The sequence below is a fragment of the Xiphias gladius genome, chromosome 8 (assembly GCF_016859285.1).
Source record: "Xiphias gladius isolate SHS-SW01 ecotype Sanya breed wild chromosome 8, ASM1685928v1, whole genome shotgun sequence".
Classification (NCBI taxonomy): domain Eukaryota; kingdom Metazoa; phylum Chordata; class Actinopteri; order Istiophoriformes; family Xiphiidae; genus Xiphias; species Xiphias gladius.
Window position 1 is genome coordinate 25367724 of NC_053407.1, and position 18276 is coordinate 25385999.

The 18276-nt window shown below is 40.5% G+C and overlaps 1 protein-coding gene across 2 annotated transcripts; it reads left to right on the forward strand.

Moving 5' to 3' along the window:
• The first annotated feature begins 5387 nt into the window (after nucleotides 1-5387).
• On the forward strand, nucleotides 5388-18263 carry LOC120793451 (monoacylglycerol lipase ABHD2-like). Of its 2 annotated transcripts, none has more exons than XM_040133555.1 (11): nucleotides 5388-5491; nucleotides 5938-6019; nucleotides 6302-6535; nucleotides 8191-8366; nucleotides 8781-8948; nucleotides 9841-10024; nucleotides 10288-10380; nucleotides 10561-10662; nucleotides 10768-10837; nucleotides 11778-11862; nucleotides 15463-18263. In XM_040133555.1, exons 3-11 carry the CDS (start codon nucleotides 6324-6326, stop codon nucleotides 15687-15689), a joined length of 1317 nt encoding a protein of 438 aa, XP_039989489.1. In that variant the 5' UTR covers nucleotides 5388-5491; nucleotides 5938-6019; nucleotides 6302-6323; the 3' UTR covers nucleotides 15690-18263. The 2 variants fall into 2 exon arrangements, with proteins under 2 accessions (XP_039989489.1, XP_039989488.1); XM_040133554.1 differs by having other exon boundaries at nucleotides 6305-6535.
• Nucleotides 18264-18276: the final 13 nt, after the last annotated feature.

Sequence of the window (18276 nt, forward strand, 5' to 3'; positions counted from 1 at the left end):
GTCTCTGTGTGCCCTGTGCACTGTTGGTGATGGGTAATGATGTGGGGATGAAGGGGGCCCAACAAAAAGAAAAAAAAAAAAAAAATCTGGCCATGGTGATAAATGTGGCAAGGTTAAGATTTAAATTACAGTGTCTGATTGTGCATGAAACACAAATCGCCCTTTTTATATTCAAAACCCTCATTTTTTCCTACACTTTGTTTTCTGCCAATTAAGACAGAATTTGCATTGGTTTACTCTGTTTAATTTAATCAAACAAGCTGGTTACATCCATGCATCTTCAGTCCGTAACGTCTTTTCTCGATTGAGCCTGTATGGTCAATGTTGTTGGCCTATTCTTTAATAGTTCTGGGAAAATTCCCATGATTGTGCCATGCATGAAATCCTCCTCTGAAATGCAGATTAAGGCCAGCATTTTATTGAGGAAAGCTGAAAGGTTCATCCGTGGGCGTTTCTTGAGCCGAGCTCCAGCAGTGGGTCAGAGTTGATTTTTGTGCCGTCGGAGGGAGTGGGAGTGAGGTGAAGAGTTGTTTTTAATGGGTGTGACTCTGAGCAGTGTCCAAGAGTGTCAGGCCCTCTGAGTCTTTGCATATTTCACCTCATTCCTCTTGCGTTAATGGATATGATTTTGCTGTAATTTTTTTATCCTGCTCCAAATTTAGGAAACAAACGAAGGGTTAATATAATGACAGTCACATGTTGTCAACTTTAGAGGATGATACCAGCATTGTGGGCTGGGAAGTATCTGTTTGGCATCTTTACATTTCTTTCCCTGTGGTTTAAAATTTGGCACAATCTACAAGAGCAGCAACAATGTTCTCAGATGAGGTTTACCCTCATTTGATTGGCAGGGTAAAATGTACCAGTCTGTAGCCTAGTAACAAGCCAGAGTGATTTAAATGCAGCTTAAAATGATCTCACGCTTGGCGATTAGCTCAAATACAGAAGAGAAAGGCTGCTGCGCTTTGATGGTCCGTTCTCATCACATCTCCGTGCTTGGTTTATCGCTCTCTTCTCGTTCACTTTTAGATCAAGCACGGTTGAAAATGTAGAGGTTGTTCAGTCTTGAACGCTCTAGTGTTCTGTGTGAAACCTATAGCCCTTCTTCTCACATGCAGGACAAAAGAAAAAAAAAAAAAAATCCTTTCCCCAGATGACCCTTTCACATCAAAGCTAAATCCCGGGCTATATGGAGTGATACCAAGTTCCTGCTATATTCCCACTCATTAGTTTGATGAGTAGTATTGGTTCAACAGGGGCGTAAGTATACTGTACTGGGGGAAGTCGAAAAACTCCCTGACTTCAATTGCTACTTGATAAGATTAGGAACATACCAATGAGTAAGAAATGAAAGTGCATCTTTTCTCTGGTAAAATGTACCTGGGAAAAGTCTGCTCCTCTTCCTATTCTCTGAAGGTCAGTTGAGGTATTTTCTGACAAGGCAAACCAAGGATATGCTGGGAAACTTGAAGCAGATGTGTCATAACAGTACACACTTCTTCTGCTCATGCACATATGTGATGAAAAATGAGGAACGAGGAGGTGGTTAAAATTAGTTTTTTTTAACGGATTACCAACGAGGTAAAAAAAGGTAACCGGACCAGGGCCCGAGGTAATCAGGGGGCATAAAGGCCCCAGGTTCACGGTCTTGAATAAATTGAGGTAATTTAATAAACTGAAAATCTGTTTGATAATACTGTACTACCTCTAAAGCACAATATGAACTGAAATGATGAGGGCCTTAAAGTGACACTTCTATTATTACCCCCTTGATGTAGTGGGGCCAAAGTCAAAACCTAGTTTAAAGACCTTTAATATTGCACTTTATAATGTATTTAAATAGTACAGGTTCCCAAATAAATGTGTGATAACTGAAATTGGCGAACATTTATCCTAATACTAATACTACTAGAAATACCACTAGATAATACATGCAAAACGCATGGAGAGAGAGTGGGAGAAACAGGGGGAGTCAATAGGGTCCACAGCTCATTTTCACCTAATTCCAATCCGACACTCATTCTGTCCATAAGTCATTCAGCATTGATAAACTCAGGCTTGAGAGCATCATTACAAATTTTTTACCTCCCCACACGATCAGGTAACGATAACCATGAGCCAAACAAATTTCTCAAATTGCAGGGATAAGGGAGATTTTTCTATCAATTGCTCCAGAAAGAGTGCAATTACCAGACTGTGAAACTCAGAGGGCAGAATGAAAAACCAAAAGAAAACAAAAACGGATTTATACAGTAATCAAACCATGAGCACAGATCAGACAGTCATGTGCACCGTGGGCTGGTTGACGTGAAACAGCGGTCAAATGCGATGAGACCCCACAATGGCAGCGTCCTCTGATGTTCCTCTTCTATCAAACAAAGCCCCTTCTCATGACCGACGGTCTGAGCCAGAAGAGGAGGTTAATTATCGCGAAATGAAGGTTAGATGGAACTTCAATGAGACAGAAGCAGGTTTGATCCTAATCCTCAATATACGGTGTAGCATAATCCTGTGAACTCAAACCTTGTGAACATGCCGTATGCTTAAAGGGGAATAATATTCGCAAAATTTGTCATACAATTCATTAATGACTGGTGTGTATCAGTGAATTTTCACTTCTGTTTCACACACACACAAAAAAAAGATTCATCCGAGCCCCTCTTTCACTTCTGTCTCCAGCTGGAAATAAGAGTGAGGAGTTACACTTATAAAAAACATCACTGATATAGAAGTGAAAATGCCTGAGGATGGGGTGAGTCGCTGTGGTTTTTATTTCTTTGGTAGGAAAACAGTCACAGTGCGACTCACAGCCTCTTTTGACATCATAGTTCATACAGCTGTTTTCGCTTATACACTTCGGTAGGACGGTGCCATGCGTGGGCTCTGCAGTGTGTTCGGGACTAAGAAAGATAGACAGTGTGTGATCAGATGTAATTACTGATCAGATGCCAGAAAATCTAATAAAAAATCTAATAAAAGAAATGTTCTTTAGCAGATTGTCATCTGTGCACCCTTTTCTTTGAACTTATGGTGTTTTAAAACAAGTAAGCATCATCTTCACACTAAATAAGTGTCTGTGGCTTTATTTCTTTTTATAGACATGTGGCTTTATTTGTAAAATAAAATTAAACAAATAAAAAGTATTTTGAAAAATATAGCCACTGCAACTCAAACGACACCCTGATCCATCATTTTCACTTCATTATCATTCCACGGTTGTTTAATTGTATGTTTTCTCTCACATTCTCACTTAAATTTGGAATATTGTGTTAGTGGTTTGCCAATTGTGGGGCAAACTGCATTGAAACAATGTGATGGGTCTGCATGTTCCATGACTTATAATGTCATATTTTCTCATAAATAAAGTGTAACTATGTCAACAACAAATTATAATGAACCTATAATATATTTTAGAATGATAATACACAAAAAAAAAATATGAATCACATTCAAAGTCTGATTAGTTCACTATGAATTAATTGATTTGGGATCGCTCATATGACCCTTTAGTGGACGGCGCCCTCCAGTGGTTACAATACCAAATGAAAAAGGGTTTGACTGTCACCTGAAAACTGAGGTGACATAAATTACTGCCCTGATTTCTCTTTATAAGCGTGAAACCTGCTTTAAATATACAATTACCAATCAGGAACCTGTTGCTGTTTTCCATATAAAAGTTTTCCTATCTATATTTTTAATGGTATCACTTTTTACGGATACATATAACCATGCTATTAATATATTTATATGTCATGGTTATTGATATATTTATATATCATGGTTGTATTGACTGAAAATGTCTGCTCGATATCCCAGCCTGCTTGATATGACGGACGAATGTAGACCCAAGTACATGTTTAAATACAAGACATTTGACACAGCTTAGTTTTTGTTAAACGGCTACCGTCGCTTATGAGGGCGCTGTGCTGTTTGAATGTTTGATTTGTTAACTTTATATCTGATTAGAAGTGGGAGGGGCAGAAAAAAGTGTTTGCAGCTGTATTGATAATCTTTCTGAAAAAGTAGTCATGAGAATAATTACTTGGGTAGGAGCACTAATGTATCTACTGAAAAAAAACAGCTTGAGTAGTGAGTAAATTCAAGACATAAACGTACAGTTGTGTTTGCAATTTCTGATGAAATTTTACATAACACTTTTTATAATTAGATCATTAATTTCATATCTTCCAGGAAAAAAAGCCCCAGTGTGATCACAAAGTTTCCATATAAGTTTTCCTACCATGGACAGATTATGAGACAAAGGGCCACTGGGGCACAGACAAGGAAGCAAGGCCCCCAGACAGAACGATGGTTTTTTTGTGCATCTTGCTTCTCTTCATAGTCGTTTTGTCGCTCTTTGTGGTCGTTTTGCATCCCTTCGTGGTTTTCTTGAGTCTCTCTGTGGTCATTTTGTGTATTTTTTTTTTGGTGGGTGATTTTGTGTCCCTCAGTGGTCGTTTTGAGTCTCTTCATCCCCTTTTTTTTTTTGTGTGTGTTTCTTTGTCTCTCCGTGGATGTTCTGCGTCCCTTTGTGGTTGTCTTGAGTCTCTTTTGTGGTCATTTTGTGCCTCATTGTGGTCGTCCTTGTTCCCCTTGTGGTGGTTTTGCCCTTCCGTCCGAGACATTTCCCAGGTGAAACCCAGGGGCTCCATGACTCCCTAGGGTCCCTGGGCCCGGGCCCATCAAGTAATCAACCCACGGCTGCTACCCGCCTCTGTATCTGGGAATGAAGATAATGTAAGTAGTCTGGTCTGGGCTCCTTTAGGTCTATGACACTTGAATAAAAAACACTCTTTCATATATGTAAAATAGGCTACTTGTGTAAGAACTGAGTGTCTGCTATCTTAAGTTTAGATGAAGTTAATCAGCTATAAAGTTTATGTGGTGGTTGTTAGTGGGTGACACTATGCCAGTGTTTTCTGTCAACAAGTCTCCATCATAGCCATTTGGGTGTTGTTATAAAATGCCCACGGTGGTCTTCCATACGCACACATATGCGTCCAATGAAACCGCAGCCGGTTTTGTAAATCGGGCTGCTGTTATTGCCAATTGCTGTAAGTCTCTCGCTGTTGGTTTTCCGACAAGTAGGAAGTACGCTACGCCGCTGCTTCTCATGCTGCCTTCCCGTGCTCTCGGATTTTACGACCTTCCGAGCACGCGCTCGACAAAGACGGAAGTGGACTATTACTCAGAAAGTGGGAATTGTAATTATACATCAAATAATAATCTACGCATAATGCAACCGATCTAAGCATGTGAAAATTGAAAAGCTAGAGTCGCGTAACGAATAGGTTAAAAGGTGCTTTTAAAAAAATATATATATATTATTGTTGACCGTATTAACGCCTTTTATTAAGTAAGAGCAATTGAACGCACCCTGAGTTCCCCACTGGTCAGTCAGTTCCTCTGTTGTAAACAGACTGTGTCGGAGACGGAGCTCAGTCGTGGGTGGATCCGAGCAGAACCCGGACTGACACCGAAAAACACCATGGTAAGACCGGAAATATTCTATTCATACATATTATATACATATGAAAAATATATATATATATATTCTGTTCTTTATGTGAAGTCCGCGTTTTGCTCATGGGTTTGCTAAAGTTTTAAGAATCACTTCGGCTTCCTCACACAGGAACAGTTTTACCTGAGTGACAAAATAAATGAGAGCAAGAAACTAAGACCGGGAGACACTTGTCGGGACTCTCATTTAAGCTAACCAAACACACCGGGCTGTTTGCTGTGATCTGTTAAATCATATTCTAGTTTCTGTCGTCGTGGTTTTGTCTTTCACGCGTCGTAAATGCATTTCAGTGTGATTATGGCAGTCAGTGACATTGTGTTTTTTTTTGATGTTTTCGACGTAGCCCCTCGTCTGCGTGTGTTTTTGCCCGAATTCAATAAGTTGTTACAAGTTGCGTAACTGTTCTGTCTTCCCAGCACTGAGTGAGCATCATTAGACCTCGGGTTCAAGAAGGAAACCACCGAAACCACTTCATTTTCTTCAACGTCATACGGCAAGGTGGGTGCAACAGTTTAAATCAACAGAGAGCATCTCTGCCGTTCATGATATCATGCGAAGTCTGCGGAGGAACCTGAGTTTCTGATGGTCGTTTTCAGCATCAGTACTTTTTGGACTGAAGCATCCGATACCTGATATTTTGTACCAAGAGCCAGTGTTTCTAAATTTTGTGTCAGTCTTTCGACCATTAGGAGAAACCAGACTACAGACTTTATCTTCAGAGCTGGCAGCTCTCAAATGGGAGTGTAAGGTAAATGATTCCCTAACTCACTGTGCGCACAGCAGGTCCTCTCGCGTATCTGCAATGACCACCCTCGAGGAGGCCGACATGCGCACCTTCTGCTCGGAGCTGCCTGCCATGTTTGATGGCGTGAAGCTGGCGGCAGTGGCAACGGTCCTGTACATCATCGTCCGCTGTCTGAACCTGAAGAGTTCCACAGCTCCGCCGGAGATCACCTACCAGGACACACTTCTCGGCCGCTACCTGCTCAAATCCTGCCCGATGCTGACCAAAGAGTGAGTGTTTTCTTAGTGTCTGGTTCAAAGTTTTGAAGACTTAAGATGCAACTTGGACTGAAGCGTTGATTTTGGAGTTGAACTGGTAACTTGAGTTCGATCACTTGAGATGCGAGAGTCACAGCCTTTTGGCATTATCTTAATTTCTGCCTGATTAACTGGTTAGTTAACAATTTAAGCCTAAAAGGAGACTTCTGTCTTACAACCACTAACAGTGAGCTCATGGTGCCTCGGAGTGAGATAGTCAAGATTGAAGAGATACAGTGAGGTTGACTTGACTTGGTTGGCTTTTCATTGACAGTTATGAAAAGAAGTAATAAAGTATCCGACAAAGTGATTGAGAAAAACAGCGTTCTAAATTGAACCTCAACCGCTTTCTAAGATGTAGACTTGACCACTGTGGACTTGACATTAAAAAGTCACACTTGACCTTTAGACTCGGACACGATCCAGGTGATTCAGACATAACAAGAGAGTTGGACTGGGATTCAAACTTAAGCACCGAGGACTTGTGACGAGACTTGGATTTTATTTCATGTCGCTGTATTTGTATCTTAGGAGGAAAAACAGCAAAGTAATGAAGAACATTACAAGCTGTGGGCCTAACCCAGTTAAAAACAGTTTTCCAGCAGGTTTCCTGTTGTCCCACATGGAGTTGCAACTGTTGGCCAATTGAAAGAAAATTAACCGGCAACAATTTTGATAAGCGATTAATCATTTTTGTGATTTTTCAAGTATACATTTTGGACTGTTGGTCAATTAAAACTAGCCTTTTGAATACACCACCTGTTTTGGAAATTAAAGTGGCCACTTTTCACGTTTTTTTGACATTTCATAGACAAAAGGATTAATCAGTTAATTGAGAAAATAATCTACAGATGAATCCATAATGAAAATAATCATTAGTTGTGGCCCTGGTCCCACAAAGTGACAATAAAGAGAGTAAAGGCCAGACAAACATTAGACAAAAATATTCTTCCTATGAAAGGGCTAATCAACAAACTACTATTTAAAGACAAATACTTAATAACAAATGTAAAGATTAAAAAAAAAAAGTAAACAGCAAAATCATTTATAAAGAGAAGTTTGGTAACTCAGCTGGTCAGCTGATAGTGACCATATGAGCTGCCTTCTACCTGAGATATTGTCTCTTTAATTCAAAGCATGCTTCGTCCTTGTCAAAACCTGGATCCTACATTACCCACAGTGCACCTTGACCGCTGCTAGTATCAGAGTTCCCCTTTAAGTTTCTGCTCTGCACTTGAAAATCAATTTTTTTTCATAAACATTCTGCGTACAGAGTGCTGTGAACTTGAAGTCCAGAATCTTGTTGGTTTGAAATCCACTTATCTCTACCCAAATTTAAAAGTACATGGGAATAAGGTGTCTGGAGTTGCGTGATTCGGTGATGTGAAAATGTCAACTACAGATAAGCAATCTTCTCCAGCTCGGAGCTGAAAGCCATTTCAGCTGGTAAGGCTGGTCAGTGGAATGACTGACAGTGCCTGTGGATTTGTCTGCGACCTCTTGTGATGGTTGGAGTGGGATGTGTGGCTGTCTGTGGGCTGATAATCTTTGCCTAGACTGTGCTGAAACATATTCAGGGAAGAGTTTACAGCAGCGTTACATAATGTGGAGCTCCTCCTTCTCTTTAGATACATTCCTCCCTTGCTGTGGGGGAAGAGTGGCCATCTCCAGACGGCCCTGTATGGCAAGATGGGACGTGTCAACACTCCAACGCCCTGCGGCGTCCGCAAGTTCCTCCCTATGCAGGACGGAGCCACAGCGACCTTTGACCTCTTCGAAGCACTTGGGGACCACAGCACAGGAGGTCAGAGGCAAATACTACTAATACTTGTCAAGCACCAAAGCAGCTTGCATGTTTAGGATTCAGTCAGAGAACTACTGGTCTTTTAAAGCTCGTTTTGTTTTTTGGTGATGTCGTCACCGATCATTACTTTGTTGAGCTGTTTTCATTTTTGTGTCTTGCCTCCTGAGTTTTATGTGCTTGTTTGAATCGTGAGTACATCAGCCTCAAGTAACAAGCAGCTCATACTACAGTATGCACAAGCAGAAAGACCACTAATGAACTCCCTCTTGGGAAAATGTCATGCATTTCAGCAGCCAATTAAATCAACACACGAACACACACACACACACACACACATGCGACATCCACTTTTACACCCACACATGACTCCACTTTGTATGTTTGTGCATGTGCTCCCTCTTGTGTGTCTGCCAGATGACATTACCATGGTAATCTGCCCGGGGATCGGTAACCATAGCGAGAAGAACTACATTCGGACCTTTGTGGATCACTCCCAGCGGCAGGGTTACCGCTGTGCCGTCCTCAACCACCTGGGAGCCCTGCCCAACATGGAGCTCACCTCGCCGCGCATGTTCACCTACGGTAAAGAGGGAAAAATACACATGATGGTGGCTGGCTCGGAAATAAGGAAGTGATTTGTGTTGGTTCTCTAAATTGATGCTGCCTAATGGTACATGAACCAAGGGCTTGTGAACAGCCTTGTTAAAAATAATAATAATAATAAAAAATAACTTCAGGTCAGCACTTTAGAGATGCCCCTCAACTGATAAAAGCAAGACTGAGAATACCAGAGTCGATGGCTTAGAGTCACGAAGGAGGCACGAAGTCAAGCTTACGAGTAATTTCGACAGTCAGGCTGGGCAGGGCAAATATAATTATCTCAGTTTTATCCTCATTAAGCTCGGGAAAGTAACACGCCATCCAACACTTTATAATCTTCAGTGCAGTCGTTTGGGGCACTTAAAAGACAAGAATCAGTAGGATTTACAGGAAGATATAATTGCCTGTCGTCCGAGCAGAGCTGATCAAACATATGAACAAATTTACTTGGCGTGGCTGAGTTAATAAAATCTGATTGATGGGCTTCGACCTAATAGAGGTAGAGTTTTTAAACACAAGAGTCATATGGTCTGAACAGGGGCAGACATTTTTTTCCAACTTGTCTGCTGAGATTCTTTAAGTCAATGAAAGATCGTGTGAAATTAAAGCATTTGGCAGCTCAAATCTCATTCCTGAGAAATTCGGGGAGGCGAAACAAACCACGACAAAATTAAAACAAGACAGAAAGAGGATTCGGTCCTGTCGAGAAAGCCACTTGGTGAAGTACAGAGGATCTTCATTGGAAGGGAGCAGCAGTAGTCCTTTAAATTAAAACATATTTATGATGATAAAATTTTTTGGTCTTCTTATATAATGTCACACTAAAGTATTTATCACTACTGCACAGTTTTAAAAGTGTTTCTCTTTCATTCAGGTTGTACCTGGGAGTTTGCGGCCATGGTGGGCTACATCAAACGGGCCCTCCCCGAGACGCTGCTGGTGGTCGTGGGCTTCAGCCTTGGGGGAAACATCGTCTGTAAGTTCCTGGGTGAGAACCGATCGAACCAGGACCGAGTGCTGTGCTGCGTCAGCGTCTGTCAGGGGTACAGCGCCCTCAGGTTGGTAGCCTGAAGGAAAAACAAAGGAACAGAACCAGGACTGGATATGATTAAAAATGTATAGATAAGTACACCAGAGTAGTACGTCAGTTTCAGCCCCATTTCTAAAACAACAGTGAATGACTATGCGTTATATGTTATCATAAAAGTTGGTCATCTTGAAGCTTTTTTTTTTTTTCCAGCTACAGTATCTTAAAAGTGGTCGGGTGTTTTTTCTTCCACAGTGTATTTGTATTCGAGCATTAAAGTATTCGTATGTTCAGGGCTCAGGAAACATTCCTTCAGTGGGACCAGTGCCGGAGGCTCTACAACTTTGTGTTGGCGGACAACATGAAGAAGCTCATCCTGTCACACAGGTGGAGGAACACAACAACAGTTGCTGCAATTACACACGAACAGTTAAAGTAGCTACAGAAACGTACTCTAGGTTTAGTCGCGTAGGAATCAGCTGTAACAATCTAAACAATAAAAACTGCCGCACTGCTTTGAATTCCTGCCCTGACTTTTCTAAATACCTTTGTTGTTCTGTTTAACAGGAGCAGTTTGCTGGGCATGAGCTCCAGCAACATCGGGGACGCCGACCTGAGCAGACTGTACGCAGCCACGTCCTTGACGCAGATCGACGACAGCATTATGAGGTGAAATCCCCTGGGATGTTGATTTTCATGGGGCTGCCAGTGGCTGCTCCAAACTCTGCATACCTTTTCTCTGTCACTGATGTAATCACACGACTTGTGCTGCAGAAAATTCCACGGCTACAGCTCTTTGAAGGAGTACTACGAGACGGAGAGCTGCGCGCACTACATCCACAAAGTAAGTGATAAGTGTGTAATGTTTTCATCTGAAACCTTGATGGATATAATGTTTAGTTTGATTTAATCTGATATACTACTAACTTTACCTCCTGCTACTACTATTATTACCTCTGACATGGCTTCAGTTAGTCTACTTCTGTCTTACCAGTACTACAATCACTACTACTACTACTACTTCCACTGCTTCTGTAAAAGACATATTTATCACTGTCTTTTACAGAAGCAGTTTCTTTTACAACTATTGCTTACAGCTATTTCTCTTTTACCATAATTGCTTCTAATGTTATCACCGACTGCTGCATCTACTTTTAGAGGAAGTTATGAAGTGTAACTATTTCTGTTTCTGTCAGCCCAGTATTTCTGTACAGTGTGTTTGCTGGTTGCCTGGCAATGTTGCTACTCCTATAAACCACAAATTGTTGTTTTTACATCACTGTTACTGAGAAGTGTTATTTAGTGAGCATAGTAACAGTGAGAAGCATGGTGTTGGTTAGCTTTTTTTTTTTTTTCCCCTCTCTGTTTCCAGTCTTTATGCTAAGCTAAGCTAATCACCTGCCAGCTGTAGCTCCGCACTCCACGAGATGAGTACCACTTTTTACAGTTAACTCTTGGAAAGAAGGTGAATAAGTAAAGTTCCCAAACTGTCAAACTATTCATTTGATGAATTAATTATATGGAAGTAATGCCTTCACTACTGCCACTGCTGACGTTACCTGGCCTACTACTGCTGGTGCTTCTAATACTATTACATCTACTACATTACTGACACCACTACTGCTAAAAGTTTTGCCAATGTAGTACTTTTGCTTCCACAACTTCTACACTGACTAACCCACTGCTAAAACATCCTCTTCTAATACTCCTACAATTACTATTGCAATAACAGCACTTAACCAGGCCTTACAAAGTCATTTATAAACAAACTGTTTCCCGTCCAGGTCACTGTGCCTCTCCTCCTGGTTAACTCCTCAGACGACCCACTAGTTCATCAGTCACTACTGGCTATTCCACGCACACTCGCAGGTTTGTGGTTTTTTTGCCAAGATTCGTCCTTCGGCGGCCGTCAATGGTATTTAATGAGAAATATATCAAATGTGTCATCTGGTTTTAAATTGGAGTCAAAGTAGGCCTGTCATAATTCCACACAGTAGATCCTTAGTATTAGTGACCACGCTGGAAAGGAAAATCAGTGGTTTGAATATTGAAAAGATTAATTCATCAAACCCTTATGATAAAGTGACAAAGAATGTTAAATAACTTTACAAAATGTCTCTCTCAGTGAACCATCAGAAAATAGATCAGCATATAAGCAGCATATAATAAAACAATGATGTACTGTATATCCATTGATGATAAATTGTAAGCATAGAACATATAAACTTTCATATGAAAGTATTCTTCACATCTAATTATGCAACAGCACGTGTGGATTAACTGAACTGTTGCTTTAAGGTTATGCTTTGTTTGCTTTACGTATTTTGGGTGTTTCCTAGAGAGCGATGACTACCACAGTAAAACATTGTCCTCACGGTGATATACACTCAGACTGGCGTGGCGTGAATGAACCCTTTGTCCTTCCTCTGGAGCTGGACTCCGGAGCCAGAGTCTTAAGTGTTGATAAAGTCTCGTTAGAGCTCTCTACTCAACACTGCCCAGCCCAGACAGTCTTGTTGAATTTTTCAGGGCCATGTGATCTGCCTGGGCTATTGGATTATATATATAGAGCAGCCTGTGTGTGTGTGCTTGCGTGTGCTTGCGTGTGTGTGTGTGGTTGTGGCCACAGCTTGCTGCCCTGTCTTGCCACGGTAGGTCACATGCACTGGCCCCTGTGTGTGTAAATTAATGACTTTGACCTAGACCTAGACAAGGGAAACACTAAATTCGTCCTCTACTTCAAGGAAACATGGATACTTAGGATTTTAGTGCTCGCTTTTACAGTTTGCTTTGTTATTCATCGCCATTTAATCTTAATTATTTTGAAAGTTTTAATGCTAAATTACCAATTATACGGGAATTATAAACTGCTAATGGCTTTATTAATGGTTAATAAATAATTTTACTAATGCTTAGGGAGACCTCGCCAATGGACTGATTGACCATTTATCTTTTGGAACACAACCATTTATAACTACTTATTAACATTTACAACTGCTGCTTTTTATGGTATAAACATTTATTAAAATATACATAGTTTGAATAGATATTATAATGGATGCTGTTTTTCTGACATTTTCAAGTGATGTGTCCCATTCCGTTGTTTGAATAAAGACTGTCGTGTATCAGTGTTCCCTGTTTAAATCAAATGTTTTGGTATTAACATGGCCGTTGGTAATGCAGTTTGTAAATGTTGGTAAACCATTAATTAGTGCTTAAGATTTCGCACTTTCTAATGATCCATTGGCGAAAGTTAATCAGCTGCAGTTATAAATGTTAACAAATCACAGGTTCTACAATTCATCAATTCATCTGTAAATATTAATCAGCCGTTTTATAAAAGGGATTTTGGTTCAGATGTCCTGCAGCCCTATTCCAGAAGATAAGTGGTCAAACAGTCCACTGAAGAGGTCTCCCTAATGAATGAAAGCTAAAAAGACAGGCAAAGTGTCAGGCTGGAGGAGCCAACAGTTGTTCTTACTAATGACTTAGAACTGATCCATAATGATCTGATTTATCCATAAATCCGTTCATTAAAGTTAATAAACCCGTTATAAATGGTGCTTTATCATAAAGTGGTACCATTGTTTTTACTGAAATGAACGAGTAAACTTTACGGTAGAGACCTCTTGCACACACAAAACCCATTCAAAACCCACTGGACAAAAAACAACAATTTACTGCCAGAGGCTTTATTCTTAATTCCTGAAAATTTTGGCATTTCAGACACTAGATTTTGAAGACTGGTTTGGTGACAATTATTTATTGTGAAACACTGGAGATTTAAAGGCATAGTGGCAATGTCTGGAGACGCTTATCAAAAAAACCAAAGAGACACAAAAAAAGTGCAAAAGGCTACAACCTCTGAGAGTTGTAAGCATGAAAAATGAATGAACTGTGCAGCAGTTACACTTAACATGTTTCTGCTGTACGGTCTTTGTCAGCACCATCTGTTTATGCGTTTCGTTTTTTTTTTGCCAAATAGTGCTCTCTAAACCTTTTAAAATATCCTTTTAGCTCACTGTTGATGTGTTGAAATTCAGCAGAGTTCACAACTGAGTTTCAAATCATCATCAGGGAGGAAATTTGGGGCCTGTGTTAGGTGCTCTGAAATCAGGGATTGCATCTTTGACAGAATTCGTGGTCACTATTTAATCATTTAATGAATCTCCATAAAGTTTGGTAATAACACCAAAAGAAGTGACTGTGTAAGGCGAAATGGTCTCGGTGCTCAGCTCACTGATAATTAAGACCAAGTTAGAAGCTCTCTGCAGATTTTAGATCATTGTTTTGGTTCTCTTTGTGCACATAGATTTAGTATTTTATCATTACCGTTTTGTCAGGAGCTGGTGGAAAACCAAACCTGAGCTACCAGAAGGGTAGATATTGGACTTACTGTAAGCTCATGTTGCTCAGTATCTGCTGGATGTGCAAGTAAGCAGTTGTTTGCTAACATGTTAGTCATTGCGACTTGATAAGCCAGTGGTGCAGCATGTCGGGGCTGTGTTTCTCCGAGTGGGTTTTCTGACTATTTCTGCCCTCTGGTGGTCAAAAAAAAAAAAAAAATCTCTTAATGTGGCTTCAAAGCAGCAATAATTAATATTTTAATGATAAAAATGAATCAAATGAGGGACAAACCCACAGATAAATATATGCGGAGCTTTGTAACATCTTACAGCTACTTGTTTTCGCATGCCGGCTCACAGCTTTCTGTTCTGGTTCACTTTCAGTTCTCTCATCCCTGTTGTTTTTCAGTGAAAAACCTCTCACTGCACACTACCTGCTCAGCACCAGACAGCACAGACGAAGTTAGTTAGCGACTAGGTGGTGAACGTGGTGGAGAATTTAGAAGCTAAAGAGCCAGATGTTTCTCTCAGCCGTTTGGGGAAAGAAATGTAGAACCAAGAGGCCGGTGAATATTGGACTTACATTCATTCAGGTGGAGCCAAGCACAACTCCAGATGAATGCTAACGTTGAGCTGAATCCTGCGCGTCTATTAATGCGCAACTTTTGCTCACATTTCACAGCTTGTTTATGCTGCAACCAAGTGGCCAAAAAAAAAAAAAATCAGTTATTGCATGTTTAGGAAACAAAACACTGTAGAGGAGACATTTCCTTATTTTTAAGGTTGATATTAGAGCAAGTGTTTCATGTCAGGGGCTGAGCCCTTAGGTGAAAGTGATTTGTTTGGCTGATGGATCTAGTTGGTGAAGTGAAATATTACACATATGAACTAATCTCTTATGTTTCTCTGATAATTGGTTTACAACAGTAGCATTATTACAGCTGCTACACAAAAAACCCGAACACCCCCTACATTTTTTTCCTGTTACAGACACTGTAGTTCTACTATGTGTTGGATGTTTCAAAGGATGAGTGGGCTGGCTCTTAATTAGGTGTCACCATACTGCTGAGGAAAAAGAAAAAAAGAGTCTTATGATCTTACCTGTATCTGTCGTCCTCTCCAGAGAAGATGCCCAATGTGATATTTGCCCTGACCCAACACGGAGGCCACCTGGGATTCTTCGAGGGGGCCGTGCTGTTCCCTCAACCCCTCACCTGGATGGACAAGGTCATAGTCGAGTACACCGACGCCATCTGCCACTGGGAGAAGAACAGGCCAGCCTGTCAGAGGAGCAGCCACCAGGACGTGAACTCCCGCCTGAAGAGCACAAGGGTAACGCTCAACGGGTAACACATACTGTACATACAGTCTCTTGATTCTGGACGGCAGGGTGACGTCATGGGCAGGGAGGTGTGCTTCAACCAGAGTATGAATGTGATCTTTAACCTCACTGTGGAAAATTGGGATTTCTCTGCATTTATTATTATTGAAAACATTCCCGGATACTCATACTAATACTTTCAGTAGAGAGTATTCAGTTTACACACAAATTAGACTTCTAGTCTAACTCCAATCACTGAGAAAACTGGGACATTGAGTGTGAAGGTCCCATTTTTTTTGGCGATCACTCTGAAGCCTTAAAATCTTACCAACAATAATATACTTGATGCCCCACATCAGTCATATTTTTATTCTGGCAACAGCCGTGGCCACATGCATTATGTTTTCAGGGTTGTCCGTATATACATTACGTCCGTCCGTCCCGTTCTCGTGAACGCAATATCTCAGGAATGCCTTGAGGGAATTTCTTCAAATTTGCCACAAACTTTTCCCTGGACTCAAGGATGAACTGATTATATTTTGGAGGTCAAAGGTCAAGGTCACTGTGCCCTCATGTCCGTCCCGTTCGCGTGAGGGCAATATCTCAGGAACACCTTGACATTTCTTCAAATTTGGCACAAACGTTCACTTGGACTCAAGGATGAACTGATTAGACTGTGGTCAAAGGTCAAGGACGAGATCACTGTGATCTCTCAAAACATGTTTTTTGCCATAACTCAAAAATTCATACGCTAATTATGATAGAACGCACTTAATACCTTTTATGAAATCCCTTCAAAGTCTTCATTACATACATTATATTATATGATTCTGAACAGACAGAGATGTAAACTGCAACTTGACTAGTTGGTACTTTGAGTTTCGGCTTCTCATGAATCATTCAGCTGCCTCTGCTGAGCAGCAGAATGACACGAATTATGGTGTACAGTGGTGATTTCCAGCTGTTGTTAAGGTTCAACATAACAGCCGTTCTGTTCAAATTGTGATTTTGATTTCCTCAAATTGTATTTTAAATGCTCTTTGGTATGATCTTGTTTGTTTCCACCGAGAGAAATCTGCTGTTTTATTGCAGGAAATCTGTTAAATAACATCCGGGTTGGTTTATTTATATATTTTGAGTGATCATTTTGTTCATTTGGACATCACTCGCCAGTTCTTCACTTTGCATTTCCATTGTGTGTGGTCGACCATCGACCTGCATTCTTGCTGCTGACCTCCCATCAATTCAGGTTTTTAAACAGGTTTAGGGGTTGGAAATGGAAATATGGGCTCTTCATACAAATTACCTTTAACATTGTACTCCAAACATTGTACTTCTCTAGGTCAGCGTGTCCCATTCCATGAATCGCCCCACAAAACCCAAAAACGATTAGAAAACAGAGGCTATTATTACGATGCCCTCTGCCATAGGAAAATTGAAAGAAATTTCCTAAATGCTGCTGTTTACGTGGATGATTACCACAGAAACAAGTCCTTTGACCTGTCTAAAAACCAGGGCAGGAGATTCTCGGAAAATATACTGGACTGAAGGGCTCTTCAGGAAAGAGCTGCGTCGAACAAATTTTTTTTTTTTTATTATTTACAAATATTACAACAGAGCGGAGAGAAGAGAGTGCAACTGGGACATAAATAGTAAGTGTATAAAATGAGAAATCCAGTGTTGGACTCTCATTTTACACACTTAACCAAAAAAATTACCAAAGCACTTTTTGCTTTTCCATAACAATGATCTTAACTTTGTAATTTTGCAGCTTAACTTTGTAATTTTGCAGCTTAACCTGATCAATGTTAGTGATTCTGCTGCATTTTTGCCACATACCTATTGAAGGCACATGGCTTTGGCTCCAATCCAGCGAAGGTCTTATATGAGACAATACTTCACACAAAGGCTAATTGCTAAGTTTCATAAGTGACCACAGTTTTGTGGGGTTGGTTTTTAGCTTATTGCTACATGCCAGTTGGGTGGACTGTGCCACTTAAAACAAATATAAATGCATAATAAATACAGTGAACGGAGGAGTAAAGACGATGCAAATGTTTCTTAATGAAAACACAAAAAACTACAACACAAAATGTACCTCTGTGTCTCAGGATACAGTATATTTCCTTGAGAAATGTACTGATAAAGGATCTCAAACACTGACACAATAAGAGGTGCATTTTTAAGTGCAAGAATTCTTTTTGTTTTTTTGTGGTTTAATTGTGGCCTTTTTTCATTACCATTTTTAAGAAGTGCCTATGATGTTCCTGTTTGGTATTAATCACTTTCCTGCGAGTTAAATCCTGTCAGATACTGTGTAAATGTGTAAATGCAGTGGTAAATGCAAGTTCATGCACGTCTTATCAATCAACGTTTCAGCCATCAGATTCAATACAATGCTCAATCTGCCCTCTGAGGCTGAAGTCAAGCTGCAACGGCACTGCGACTCCGTCTGTATGTGCAGTATGTCCTATGGACTCCTTTGCCTGCACTTTACTGTCTTTACAGTTCCTATGGTACTGTATGACAATAGAGATTGTATCAGCATAATGTTTTTTGTTCTGACGCGGTACGCAGCATTGACTGACTAGTCACATTTGAACTCACCCATTAATA